Raw genomic sequence first — 14,398 nt, forward strand, 5'->3', positions numbered from 1 at the left:
GCACAGGATTATTGTAGAAACCTATCAGGTCATTTACCGTACTCCTAGTATTAATGGCCTGGTATGAAACAGGAAGTCATGGAAATGGGTAGGAAATGTGCCCAGTGCCACAAGTCTTCATAAAAGAGAGTTGGCCCCCAGGTCAGGAATGGGCTAGTGGGAGTCATACAGAAAAGGAAAGGATCCAAAAGGGACCTCACTAATTTCCATCCTAGGGCTGTTAAGGAGATTAAGAATCTTAAGCCTAAAGTGACAAGAGGAAGTGCCAGGCCTGTTCTAAAATTTGCTAGGATGTCCAAGCAGACCCGAGCTCCTTATAGAACTACAGCTCAGGCCATAGGCTACAACCTCCATGTGCTAGAGAGGTAGTAGAGCCTGCAAGGGAAAGGCAGTTAATAAGTACCAACCTACAAATAGTGCTGTCGCCAAAATGCTATGGCCAAATAGCGGCCAGATTGGGTTTGGCAGTAAGGCCAACCTTGATAAAGTGCGTAGCATCTGAGAATTTCCCCAGCCTGGGAACAAAAAGCAGCTTAGGGGTTGTTTTAGGACTGGTTGGGTTCTACAGGTGTTTTATACCCTCATTTTCTACTACGGCAGCACCCTTATGGAAATGCTTAAGAAAGGCCAGTCAAACCAGTTGGAATGTACATAAGAGGGGGGAATGTGCTTTTCAAGATATGAGGGCAAGTCTCCGTATGGCTCTAGTGCTTAAGGGGGTGGATTTCCACAAACCTTTCATTTTGCAGACAGATGCTCTCAGGAAGGGTTAGGGGCAGTGCTATCACAGGAACATCAGGGCTATGAGTATCCTGTGATGTATCTGAGTAGGAAGCTATTACAACATGAGAAGGCCTACTCTACAATAGAAAAGGAGTGCTTGGCAATTAGATGGGCTTTTAGTGCCCTCAGATACCACTTGGAGGCCTGTAATTTCACCCTGGTAACAGACCATGCACCCCTAACCTGGCTGGCCAATATGAAAGATAGCAATCCCCAGCTTACCTGTTGGTACCTGGCTCTACAATCATATAGGTATACTGTAGTACATCAGCTGGGATTGCTACATACTAATGCAAATGTTCTCTCTTGTAGGGAAAGTGAGGAGTCATCACCTAAGCATATGTTAAGGACAAATAAAATCTTAAGGTCGGGGGTATGTGGCAGTAAAAAGGTACAAAGCCCTGATACACATGGGTTTGCAACAGTAGGCAGCCCTGCCACCGCACAAAGTATTAGCAGGGAAGACCTTGGAAAAAAAAGCAGGCAGTTCCAGGGGACACAAATAGTCCTGGATCTGGGGTTTATTTGCCCTTAAAACAGCACACTGCTAGTCAGCAAACAGGGACAGGTTTTACACCCACTTCAGAGAATAGCACACAAAGATTTGTAACAGAGTGAACACCCCAGAGGAGTGGAAAACATGAAAAAGGATTTGAAAAAGTTAGCTTAACATCTGGCAACTAAAATTCAATGAAAGAAGTGCAGAGTGACACATTTGGTGAGCAGAAATCCGAGTGAGCAATATGTGCTGGGAGGTGAGAGGCTAATGTATATGGATGTGGAGAGGGGTGATAAGTGTCTGAGGATCTGAAGACAAAGGGAGGTGGGGTAAACACCTTGGAGCAGGCAGGGAGTAAGCTACTTATCCAATCTCGGTGTCATCCAAACTAATGGCAAAGGAGACCAGAGGAATGCCAAACTCTTGTTACTTTTAAACTCCACACTATGAACTACCTTGCTGATCAAAGTTCTTCAATTGATAGTTTTCTGCTACAAACTCTTCATTAAAGTCAATACACTACTACTTTCATCAGCCCCAGCAGAACAACTATTCGTTGTAGCTGGGCAGATAGAAACACCACATTACAACAGACCAAGAAACCTTCAGAAACTGCTACTATTCAAACAAAACAAGCTTTAGAACAATTCATTCGTTATGTTTCAAAAAACAATACTTTTCAATTTAGAATCACCAAAGTGGTGAACTGAATTAGAAACTGGTTGACGGACAGGCGCCAGAGGCTGGTGATTAATGGAATTTACTCGGAGAAAGGAAAGGTGAGTAGTGGAGTGCCTCAATGATTAGTGCTAGGACCGATTCTATTCAATATGCTTGTAAGCGACATTGCCAAAGGGTTAGAAGGTAAGGTTTACCTTTTTGCGGATGATACTAAGATTTGTAACAGAGTGAACACCCCAGAGGAGTGGAAAACATGAAAAAGGATTTGAAAAAGTTAGCTTAACATCTAGCAACTAAAATTCAATGAAAGAACTGCAGAATGATGCATTTGGGGAGCAGAAATCCGAGGGAGCAATATGTGCTGGGAGATGAGAGGCTAATGTATATGGACGTGAAGAGGGACCTTGGGGTGATAAGTGTCTGAGGATCTGAAGACAACAAAACAGTGTGATAAAGCGGTGGCTGTAGCCAGAAGGATGCTTGGCTGTAGAGAAGTAACCATCAGTAAAAGGGAATAATGACCCTGTACAGGTCGTTGTGTTCAGTTTTGGAGGCTGTATCTGGACAAGGATATAAGAAGGCTTGAACCGGTCCAGAAAAAGGCGACAAAAATGGTACGGGGTCTGCAACAAAAGAAGTACGAGACTGGAAGACCTGAATATGTATACCCTGGAGAAAGACAGGAGATATGATACAGACATTTAAATAATTGAAAGGTACTATAGGACCAGATCTTTACCAGAGAAGAGAAAATGAATAGTATATATTGAAGAGCTAAGGCCGATACTGGGCAGACTTGTATAGTCTGTGTTCCATATATGAGCTAGGGAGAACATTGAAGGGAACTCCAGTAACCTGGAATGAGGACAGTGCTGGGCAGACTTTATGGTATGTACTGTATCTGCAAACGACGAGATGGTTAGCTGGGCTGGAGTTAGCTTCAACGGCAGCTCCAGTACTTGGAACCTAAGGACAGTACCGGGTGAACTTTATGGTGTATAGTCAGTCTAGAAATATCAAAGAAAAAAAGGACAATTTAATCATGAATTTATGATCATGTAACTAACGGGCAGACTGAATGAACTGTTCAGGTCTTTTATATGCTGTCATTCACTAAGTTAAAAAACATTTGACTTATTTTGATTTAAAATCATAATTGGTTTACTGATTTTTATTTCAAATTCATTTTGTACTTAATTGATTTTGATTTGAAATCTTTGTCAAAATGATTTTACCGAACACTGGTTAAGGTCTGTTTTGTAAGTCTTAGTGCTGCTGGTATGTATGTGAGTTGGGTATTGGTGTTGTGAACCAAAATTTTTTTAAATCCCTTAATCCCACTTTTTTAAAAAGCCCTTTGTGGCAGACTACAAACCTTTTGTTCTCTCTATCCTTTTGTCCCCTTACGAGTTAATTTTTCTATTGTATTTTCCTCTGCTTTTGTTAACGATTTGTTTGTTAATGGTTGTTCCCCCATTATATTAAATTATAAACCACTTAGATATGTTACCATGACTTTATGGTATATCATGATAAATCGAACTTTTAACTACTTACTAGTTACTACCTTTAACTATCATGTTATACGTAGCTATTTTGTTTTCGTGTATGTGTGCGCACTCAGAGAAAAAAATACTAAGAATAACTACTAGAAAAGTTCTATGTAACTAGAAAGTTAACACCTCATGTGCTGGAACAAAGACAGAAATCTAATTATGGGTTTCATTTTAAAACTATATAACAGTTCTTTTGTTGCCCACAGCGGCTACATCTTCTAAAGCAGGGGTAGGGAACTCCGGTCCTCGAGAGCCATATTCCCGTCGGGTTTTCAGGATTTCCCCAATGAATATGCATGAGATCTATTTGCATGCACTGCTTTCAATGCACATTCACTGGGGAAATCCTGAAAACCCGACAGGAATACGGCTCTCGAGGACCGGAGTTCCCTACCCCTGTTCTAAAGCTAGGTAATTCTGTGCTGTGAGGGCAAGTAACACTTTCGAGTTACTCTAGCACAGTGGTTCCCAACCCTGTCCTGGAGGACCACCAGGCCAGTTGGATTTTCAGGATAGCCCTAATGAATATGCATGAGAGAGATCTGCATATAATGGAGATGCCAGGCATGCAAATCTGCCCCATGCATATTCATTAGGGATATCCTGAAAATCCGAGTGCCAGGTGATCCTCCAGGACAGGGTTGGGAACCACTGCTCTAGCAGCACTTAAGTGAAACCAGGAACCTCGCCTAAATGTCCTACTGTCGACCCGGTTACAGAATACAGTACTGTATATCTAAGAGTGGCCTGGAGCGCGCCGGCAGCAGGGCTGACGTCAGGTGCGTGCGTGCCCCCCCCCCCCTACGCCGACCGGAAAAGAGTGAAAAGCGGTAGGTGCTAACCACTTCAAGCTCCAGAGTTCTGGTGTGCGCTTTATTACAACCCACCGGCAGTCTGAATTCGAAGTTATCATGTGCCAGGAGCAGTAGGTATTTCTGGAAAGCGCCTCGACAGGACGGCGCCATGTTTGTTGAAAGAACGTCACTCTGCACCACCCTCTCCCGCCTTTCTCAAACGAGTTCGGCTCGAGCATGCGCTTTAGAGAATGTGTGCGCGCGGGAGGAATTGAACCGTGCAGGTAGGATGTTTGCGGTGGAAGACCTAAGACCAGTCTCCGTTTCTTAGCCCCTCTGCCGGGTTGCCGTTTGATCTAGGTCGTCTTATTAAATAATGCAAATTTAACTGTACATAATAGAGCCACGGTTTTCGCTAACTTTTAATTTGGGGTCACTTTAGTAGTAACACCAAGGGTATCTATGCCAAAGAATACGATTTACGACCACTGCTGTTTCGCTTTCTAAAGACTAGGGTTACCGTATGGCTCCCAGAAAAGTGAGGATGGATTGAGACATGCGGGTTTTACTTCCATTGAAAGGAATGAAGACAAACCAGACTGACAAACATATCTGGGTTTTACTTCCAATGAAAGCAATAGAAGTAAAACTTGGATGTCTCAATCCAGTTTCTTTTTGTCTGGAGCCATATGGTAATCCTTTTACTAAGCTGCTGTTAAAAGTGGCTTAATTTAAGCCTCTGTATTGCTCCATAGTGTGACTTCATCTTGAGTATTGTATTCAGTTCTGATCACTGTATCTTAAAAAAGATATAACGGAATTAGAAAAGGTTCAAAGAAGAGGGTTTGAACTTTTATTCAGATCTCCTGAGCCAGTTTTTGGCGCCAAAATGCTGACATGGTAGCTATCATGGATTTTCCAATTTTATTTTAGCCTTTATCTGCCTCAAAAATATCTTGATTTGGATTACGATAAAATCGATTGCTGGAACTGAAGGTACAGTTGGGAAAAGACTGGGACAAATCAGGATTGCATTCAATGCTTTTAGTCCCTCAAAATGAATTTTCAGTTTGGGAAGATTCAGGGTCTCAGGCTAGGGCTAGCAGTCAGGAGTCTGGCAGCCCTGCACCAATGGGAAGACCCGATGGTGTACTGCCTGTCTAAGCCATTGGTTTTTGCTGGAGGTCATCGCAGCATGCTTGCAAGTATTGAAGCTGAACTCCCACAGACCTAGGGTTTCCAGATTTCATATGTGAAAAAAGGACATGTGGCCCTGCCCCAGCCCTCATACACACAAACGTCATCTCTTCTTACCCAAGCTCAGGGCTGTATCAGGAGGGCCTCTGAGCATGCGCGGATGCGACATGTTACGTTGCATCCGCGGATGCTTGGAGGCCCTCCAGATGTGGCTCTGAGCTTGGGGGCTGAAATCCCACCCCCTCGGCACCCAGACAATCCACTAAAAAGAGGACAGGTCCAGGTTTTCCTGGACATCTGGTAACATTACATAGACCTCGACTGTTCTGTGTTCTGCCATGAGTAGCTCTAAGCCTCAAATCGCCTTGTTTTCCTTCATATCATGACATTTCAATGATGCTAACGGAGGATTGGAAGCTCCGGAGGGTCACTTGCGGGTTGATAGGACCATGACAAATTTGTATGCGCTGGCTTCTGATTTTTAACAGCTGTTTGTGCAGCCTATAATGGATTCACTGGTAGCATAGATTGCCAAATAAGCTTCTCTGTGTAGTGACAGTGGAGTGATTTTGAAAATAGTGCAAGTCCGCTGGATGGCTTTAGTCCCCAACAGATAGTGTGATGTCTTATCCTTGAGGTTGAAGGTGGCTGCAGTGGCTTCCTTTATTGCACAGAACTGCCAAATTATATTGCGTCAGGTTCCATCAGAGGAGAAGGACACTTACCCCCAGTTGCTAATTTCAGGAGCAGATTATGTAGCAGTTGCTCAATATGACATGTTATCCAAGGACAAGCAGACAGCATATTCTCAGATGTGGGTGATGCCATCCATGGAGCCTGGTGTGGCCAGTCAAAAAATGTACTGTCACTTAAGACTGCCTGTACCATGCATGTGCCAGTGCCTTCCCGCCCAATGGCTTGTGGGACCATCAGTTCTCAGTTTGCTGCAGAACTGAGAAGTTGTTCTTTGGAGTTTCTCTAAGCGCATAAAAAATTTCATATTTTTGTGCTTTTCCATTTCATTTTCTCTGATTTTACTATTTCTTCAGATCTGGTGAAAATTTTTGAATTTTGACCAACTTATTTTGGGGGGCTTTCAGGCTCTCAGCCTGTTTTCAGGTTGGGACCAGTAAGCCTTTTTCAGGTTGTGATTTACTTGACTTCCCCAAACCATAGAGTCTTGCTGATGCAAGATCAAAGGTCTTTGCATCAATGTCCATACCTCCAAGCAGCTTCAAACGGTGCACTCGGCTCCAGTGGACTTTTTCAGCTACAGACACACATAACTGGCACGTCCAATGCTTTGGTCCCAAGCACCATGATATTTTGTGCCAACTCTCTGCTCTAGTCTAAACTGCAGAAGAGTACCCTGAATGCCATACAGTTACAATATGAAAATTGTTCAGTTCTGCGGATACATAGAGGTTGTCTGACATCGATGTTCACAACCTATACTTCCAGCATCGACACCAGTACTGCTGGCATAGACGGTCCGGGCCACTTTTGATTTCATCAGTGCTGCCTCCTTTGGGGAAAAGGCTAAGAAGACACAAACGTCTGTTTCCTTCTAGACATGCTTTAACTTCATCCCTTGTCTCAAGAAATATTTTACAGATCGGGATGGTGCAGATAAGTTACAAAAGGGGGTGCTTTTCTTGAAGCAGCCTACGGGCTAAACATGTCAAAACGACAGGTCCCTTCCCGATGTGAACAAGAAGACTAAATTAAGATAAGTTTTACATTTGTATAAGAATTAAGTTATTGATTCAGCACGGAGCACTCTAAAGAGTTGAAACATGAAAAAAAAGGGTATAATGGGGCTAGTGAGAAAGCCATGACCAAAATCATATTGGTAACCATAGAAAATATCTGGTTAACCAATGGCGCATTTGAAGCCCTAAAAGAATAAAATAAGGAGCTTAAGAATTTGTTGGATACTGAGTGATGTATATAACTGTGAATATTCATCAGTGTCTTACTTTTGACTGCAGGATATACTCAACTTCATCCCAAGAAGCATCGATCCCCATTGGATAACTCGAAGCATAGGCGTACTGAGGCTAGATCGCCATCACTGCAATTGGTGTCTCCAAGATGAAGCGAAAGGGGAGGATTTATTGCATGCTTGAAGTGTCTCAGGGGTCAGAATGGGAACCAAAGCTAGCAGAAGTAAAGATCAGGATTGTAAGGAAAATCCCAGGAATATTCCTCTAGAAAGACCCTAAGGGGCCCCTAAGTATTGAGAAGATGTCTTATATTAAGGGAAAGGCTAAAAAACAGATGCAGTGTTCTCCCCAGAAATTTGTTCCAGCCGGGTGGTATGAAAAAGTAGCCGGGTGAGGCTGGATGGGGAAATTTGGTGGTGGGGAAAATTAAATGTGCACTATTCTTATTAATTATTATTAAGGAGGTCACGTGACACCATGAGCGCGTGAGGACGTTTCCTTACTCGCTCCGGGGCAGCCCTGCTAAAATCGGCAATAAACGACGCGTACCCCACCTAATTGTAGACCCAGAGCTTACCGGACCTTTTGTCTTGCATGGAAAAATACATCACAAGATCGAGCAATCATATGCAAGCCAAACCAGCACGAAGGGACCGGGAGAAAGTGCGGCCTGGTGAGAACAAGATGGCGACGAGCCCCGCAGCGGCGGTCTCGAATCTCACAGAGACCGCGCTGTGTGATATTAAAGAAGCTCTTACACAGGTGCTGGGGCCCAAATTAGACTCCCTGACGGCGAAAATATCGAATATTGAGACCATGATGGCGGCGACGGCGGCCCGGGCAACTGAGTTGGAAGAGCGGGTTTCCACTCTGGAGGACACTTCCGCGGCCCGGGGAGCAGAATTTGATGCGCTGCGGGCGCAGGTTCGAGCACAAGCTGAAAAGTTGGATGACTTGGAAAATCGTTCCAGACGCTCGAACCTGCGCCTGCTGGGGATCCCGGAGACTGTACCGGATCGTGGCTTGTTGGAGACACTGGAGAGATGGCTGCAAGAGGAGCTTCCCTTACCGCAGTCCCTGGGGCCCCTACGCATAGAACGAGCACACCGCCTAGGCCCCCGTCCGGGTCCAGAAACGCACCCGAGGGTGGTCATTATGAAACTTTTAAATTTTAGACATAAGGTGGAACTTCTGCAATTGTACCGAGCTAAGCGAGAGACATTGAAATATGATGGAGCGTTGGTCCGCATCAGTCAAGATTTTTCTACGGCATTGCAAGAACGGAGGCGGCCCTTCTATCCCCTCTGCGCACAATTATCGGAGAGTAAGCAGAGATTTCAATTTATCTACCCTGCTCAATTGCGGATATACTCCAACGGAGTATGGAAGTCCTTCCAGTCACCTGAGGAGGCGGCTGCCTATATTAAACGGCTTGGAAGACCCGGCACTGAGGTGGAATGACTTGATGGGGTATCCTTACCTGGCTAGACTTGCTCCAACGCCTTGATGGATAACTTTGCTGATATATGGAGACAAGCCTATATAGGTTCTGTCGAGCTTACTGTTCTGCAAGCTGGGGTGGCCCTGGAGAGGGTGTCTTTTGTGGCCTGCTCCTTCTTTAAGTTGGGGGTTATGCAGAGAGTGGGGGGATCTGGGGGAGTGGGGTATTTCTGGGTGGCGGCAGCATTATTACAGGGGCTTTCAGTGTTGTTGTTGATACATGGCTTGGGATTTACTTTCTCAGGGTTTTTTGCACTGTCTGTGGGGAAGGCATATGAGGTGTCTTGGGGTGAGGCTGGGCGCCCTAAGACAAATATTGCTGGCGGGATTTTTTGCTCCGAACAGGATGGTGGGGGTCAGTATGGGTGATCGGACATGGCGTATTCTTTCCTGGAATGTCTCAGGAATTACATCTCCTGTTAAACGTACAAAAATTCTATCCCAACTGAAACATCATTCAGCTGACATAGCTTGTTTGCAGGAGACTAGGCTTACTGATGCTGAGCACCAAAAACTTCGCAGAGGTTGGGTGGGGGAAGTATACTATGCTTCTTCAATTGGGAAGAGGGCGGGGGTGGCCATATTGCTTAGGAAGGGCTTGCCCTGTACAGTCAAAGTCCTGAGGCGTGATCCTCAGGGCAGATATCTTTTGGTGAAAGTGAATGGACCGGGGGGATCCTTTAGATTACTGGTTGGATATGGTCCCAATGGATACCAACACTCTTTTTTCCAAAATCTAGTTAATATTTGTTTACGGGATTCTGATTGCCCATTAATTTTGGTAGGTGACCTAAATCAAGTATTGAACGCAGGGTTGGACCGCTCTGGGGGAACAGGGATGACACTACCGAGACAAACAAAGGGTATTCCTTACCTCTGTCGAGCCTTGGGGTTGGTGGACCCCTGGAGGCTATTACACCCCACTGAGCGAGATTACACTCACCAGTCTAGAGCCCATGGTTCGTTCTCTAGAATAGATTACACTTTACTCTCTGAAACCTTGTTTGCTCGAGTCTCTGAGGCGACAATTGGCCCCCTTGAGGTATCCGATCACCATATGATCTGGCTGGACGTGGCAGTGGGTGGCCCTGTGGGTCATGGGTCAGGGTGGAGATTCCCTTCGTACTTACAGGACGATGCCCATTTCCGGGAGTATTTATCTAGGAAGTGGGAGGATTACTGTTCTTTTAATGCACAACATGTGGAGCAGCCAATGCTATTTTGGGACACCGCGAAGGCAGTATTACGGGGGGAAGTGATTGCTTACGTGGCAGCTAGGACTCGTCGCATAGCCCACCGGATGGTACAACTTGAAACACATTCAACACAATTGAAACGTGATCTATTACTCGACCCCTCGATAGCCAATAACGAAGCGTATAGAACGGTTATAGCTGAATTAAACTCCCTTATACATGAACGCACTAAGAAATTACTGTTTTACCGTAAATTTAAATTTTACAAATATGGTAATAGAGCTGGGAAATTGCTAGCGTCGGTAGCCAAGAGTTGGACGGGAACCAGATATGTTACTATGATACAAGAGAAATCGGGGAAGTTACTGACCTCGGCGGAGGATATCTCGGCTAGTTTTAAAAACTACTTTGAGGCTTTTTATGCCTCGCCGGGTACATATATGGGCCCGGATGTCTGTGATTATTTGGCTGATGCGGGGATGCCTAGATTGTCGTTGGCTCAGATCTCCAGGTTGGATAGACCTTTGCAACTCCAGGAGGTGATGCAGGCGATTAAGAAATTGAAGTCCTGTACAGCTCCTGGACCGGACGGGTATTCCCCGGAATTCTATAAGATCTTATCTTCCTCCATAGGGGGAGCTCTTCTAAATTATTATACAGAGGTTCAGACTCAAGGTACTTTCCCGAGATACGCCAATGATGCCCTGATTACTTTAATCCCGAAACCGGCTAAACCGCCTACGGATATTGAGTCTTATAGACCAATATCTTTGTTGAATGTTGACATAAAGATCTTAGCTCGTGTACTGGCGGATAGGCTGGCGCCATTGTTACCCACTCTAATTGTGCCCGAACAAGTGGGGTTTGTTCGGACGCGCCATTCGGTACTCAATGTTCGTAGAGTGTTATTGGCCCTTTCCCGTGCTCAACAGACTCAATGTCCCGGTTTAATTGTAGGATTAGATGCGGCTAAAGCTTTCGATAAGGTCCATTGGCATTATTTGTTTCAGACCTTACAATATATAGGACTCCCGGATAGTTTTTTGACTATGGTTCGCACACTTTATTCAGGACCCACAGCATCTATATTGGTTAATGGGGTGAGATCTCTTGGGTTTTCAGTGGGGAGGGGAACGCGACAGGGATGTCCATTGTCCCCTCTTCTTTTTCTGCTGTATTTGGACCCCTTGTTACGTACACTGCAGAGAGATGATGAGATTGTGGGGTTGCCGGAGGGTTCCTCCCAGTTGAGGGTGCTGGCATTTGCGGACGATATCCTACTGACCTTAGGAAATCCGCAACGCTCATTGCCTCGAGCACTGGAGATTTTAGATGAATTTCATCTTTACTCAGGGCTAGTTCTTAATAAGCAAAAATCACTGGCGATGCCATCATCGCCCGAGGTGCGTCAGACTTGGGGGGGGGAGTTCCCTTTACAGTGGGCCCCTTCACAATTAACGTATTTGGGAGTGGTTATTCCTCAAAATTTAGATAGGCTTTATTCTACCAATGTTTTGCCGCTGCTCCGTCGTACAGCAGACACCCTTTCCAACTGGAGGAAGTTTCCCTTGTCCATTACTGGCCGCATAGCTTTATATAATATGATGATACTGCCCCAATGGACCTATTTACTGCAAATGTTACCGATCATGATCACACAGACTCACTTAGCACACCACAATTCCCACCTTTCTGCATTCCTGTGGCAGGGAAAGCGTGCTAGGATCGCGCTCTCTAAGTTGATGTTAACAAAACGATATGGGGGGTTGGGTCTTCTGAGTGTTTCTAGATTTAATTTGGCTTGTCAACTGCGGCATCTGCATGACTGGTTCTGTAATACTACATGTTTTTCTATGCCTGTGATTGAATGTTTTTCCTTCCGACCTTATCATTTTAGTTACCTGTTACATGTCCGTCACTTACCGGGCTTACCACTGATACAAGCTAATCCCCTTTTGCCTGCCATGCGTAAAGCTTGGAGACTGATATGCAAGCGGTTGAATATTTCCCCATATGGAACACCTTATCTTCCTCTTGTTGGTAATGGGGACTTTCTCCCTGGACTGGATTCTACAGCTTTCCGGCGCTGGACCACTGCGGGCCTTCACTACATATCTCAAGCGATTCTGGATACGGGTCTTCCTGCCTCCTTTGCTGATCTGCAACTCCAGTTCCATCTTTCTCCCATGGATTGGTTTGCTTACAGACAGCTCCAACATTATCTGCAGACTTTACCGCCAATGACATTGAACATAGACGTCCAAACTAGACTCCGGGGAATTCTTTGTCTTACGGACCAGGAACCGGTACCGCTGAACTGTTACCATAAGCTTTTACAGGAACTATCTGGAGATCTGGACTTTTCCACTATAGCCCAGAAGTGGACTGCTGATCTTCAGGTGCCTATCTCTGCTGATATGATCCGCAGGGGCATTCGTTTGGGGTATGATCCTACCATATCTTCTGTGGAGAAAGAACGAAATTACAAGTTCATACTGCGAGCTTTTTATCCACCCAAGAGAGCTCAGGTAATGGGGATTATTCCGGGACATTGTTGTGGAAAATGTGCGCACCCTCTAGCATCCTTTGGACACATGTTTTGGACTTGCCCTCTGGTGTCTGCATTCTGTTGTGTTATACCTAAATTTTGAGCGACGTTTGTACTACTTGTGTTTTATATTGGGTTGAATAAAAATTACTTTACATTAATTATTATTAATTATTTTCCAATGCTCAATATGACTTCCTTTTTTAAGTGTTGACACTTAGACAGTGTTCCAGTAGTATTTAAGCCATCCTTGAAAAAAATAAATAAATAAAAAGTAATGCAGATCCTCTTATTCTGAATAACTTCTGGCCACTATCAAACCTTCCATTTCTTTCAAAACTACCATACTTGAGAGAGTGGTATTCAACCAACTTCACACTCATGTTGAATCAGTTAATGCTTTGCATCCCCAGCAATCTGTTTTTTGTTTTAAGACATAGCACAGAGACAGTAGTTCCTGCTTTAGTGCACCTTATACAAAGCTGCGATAGCAATTCTGCTTCTATTCCTTTCTCTCCTCTCTTATACCTTCCAAAGTATTTAGATCAATGCTGTCTTGTTAAAATGTTTATTTTATTTTTATTTTTCCTCTAACTCTACTTTTCACTTCTCTATTACCCTCCAGGTACTTTAGTTAGATTGTGAGCCTTCGGGACAGTTAAGGGAATTTTTCAAGTACCTTTCTTATTTCTAATCTTAATGTATATTTTCTGTAAACCGCTTAGAACCTAACGGATGTAGCGGTATATAAGAAATAAATTACATTACATTACATTACTGAAGCCCATTGGAATTGAATAGACTTTGGTGTATTTGCCATGGGAGAATCGCTACTGTGACTTTGTAAAAGGGGCCCTTATTGAACTCCATAGTCACCTAGACCAGTGTTTCTCAACTTCTTCAAGCCAAGTACCCCCTAAGTCTAACAAATACCAACTGAGTGCCCAAGCCCACCCCCATTATAATAGTTCTAATTGTAATGCAATTTCTTCCATTCATTTTTCATATACACACAATATAATCTTATTAATTCATAATGGTAACCACAAAATAAAAAAACCAAACACAAAGCACACTATATAATAATAATAACTTTATTCTTATATACCGCCAACAATCTTGCGACTTCTAGGCGGTTTACAGCAAAGAATATTGCAATGTACATAGAGAAAATAATAATCATTTATATTTGTTTTATTTTTCAAAGAGGTCAAGGCAGATGACTTTAAAATATGCAATGTCACCTCAGTAGACAAATATAGTGCAAAATATAAACAGCAGATATAAATTATCAAAACTGACACATTTTGATCACTAAATTGAAAATAAAATCATTTTTCCTACCTTTGTTGTCTGGTGATTTAATTAGTTTCTGGTTGTGCTTCCTTCTGACTGTGCATCCAACATTTCTTTCTGCCTCCTGCATGCTTCTTTTCCTCCAGACCTCATTCCCTTCCCCAACCAACATCTCTCTGTCCCTCCATGAATCTAACTTTTCTTCCTCCCTCCTCCACCCCTATTGGCAACATGTCTCTCTTTCTCTCCCTCCTCTGTTATGATCTTGCATCTCTCTGTTCTTCCTCAGGGTCTCCCCCCCCCCCTGTTTCTTCTGTCTGCACCTCCCATAGTCCAGCATCTGCCTCATGTCATAGAAACATGATGGCAGATAAAGACAAAATGCCCATCCAGTATGCACCT

General features: G+C 44.1%; 2 protein-coding genes across 6 annotated transcripts in view; one reads left to right on the top strand and one right to left on the bottom strand.

The window, feature by feature from the left end:
- The window catches only part of TRMT11 (tRNA methyltransferase 11 homolog), a 177,133-nt gene extending 172,545 nt beyond the window's left edge, over positions 1 to 4,588 (bottom strand). For 2 of the 5 annotated variants that reach the window (XM_033937104.1, XM_033937102.1), the window contains exon 1: positions 4,407 to 4,581. In XM_033937104.1, the coding sequence (XP_033792995.1) occupies positions 4,407 to 4,484 (78 nt within the window). In that variant the 5' untranslated portion in view covers positions 4,485 to 4,581. Of the gene's footprint in view, positions 1 to 4,361 lie in introns of all 5 variants that reach the window. The other 3 variants (XM_033937105.1, XM_033937103.1, XM_033937101.1) reach the window with 3 other exon arrangements.
- LOC117357012 (actin-binding Rho-activating protein-like) overlaps positions 4,360 to 14,398 on the top strand; it is a 28,492-nt gene continuing 18,453 nt past the window's right edge. The window contains exon 1 of the mRNA XM_033937107.1: positions 4,360 to 4,597. Within this exon, the coding sequence (XP_033792998.1) occupies positions 4,483 to 4,597 (115 nt within the window). The 5' untranslated portion in view covers positions 4,360 to 4,482. The remainder of the gene's footprint in view (positions 4,598 to 14,398) is intronic.

The sequence above is a fragment of the Geotrypetes seraphini genome, chromosome 3 (assembly GCF_902459505.1).
Source record: "Geotrypetes seraphini chromosome 3, aGeoSer1.1, whole genome shotgun sequence".
NCBI classification, from domain to species: domain Eukaryota; kingdom Metazoa; phylum Chordata; class Amphibia; order Gymnophiona; family Dermophiidae; genus Geotrypetes; species Geotrypetes seraphini.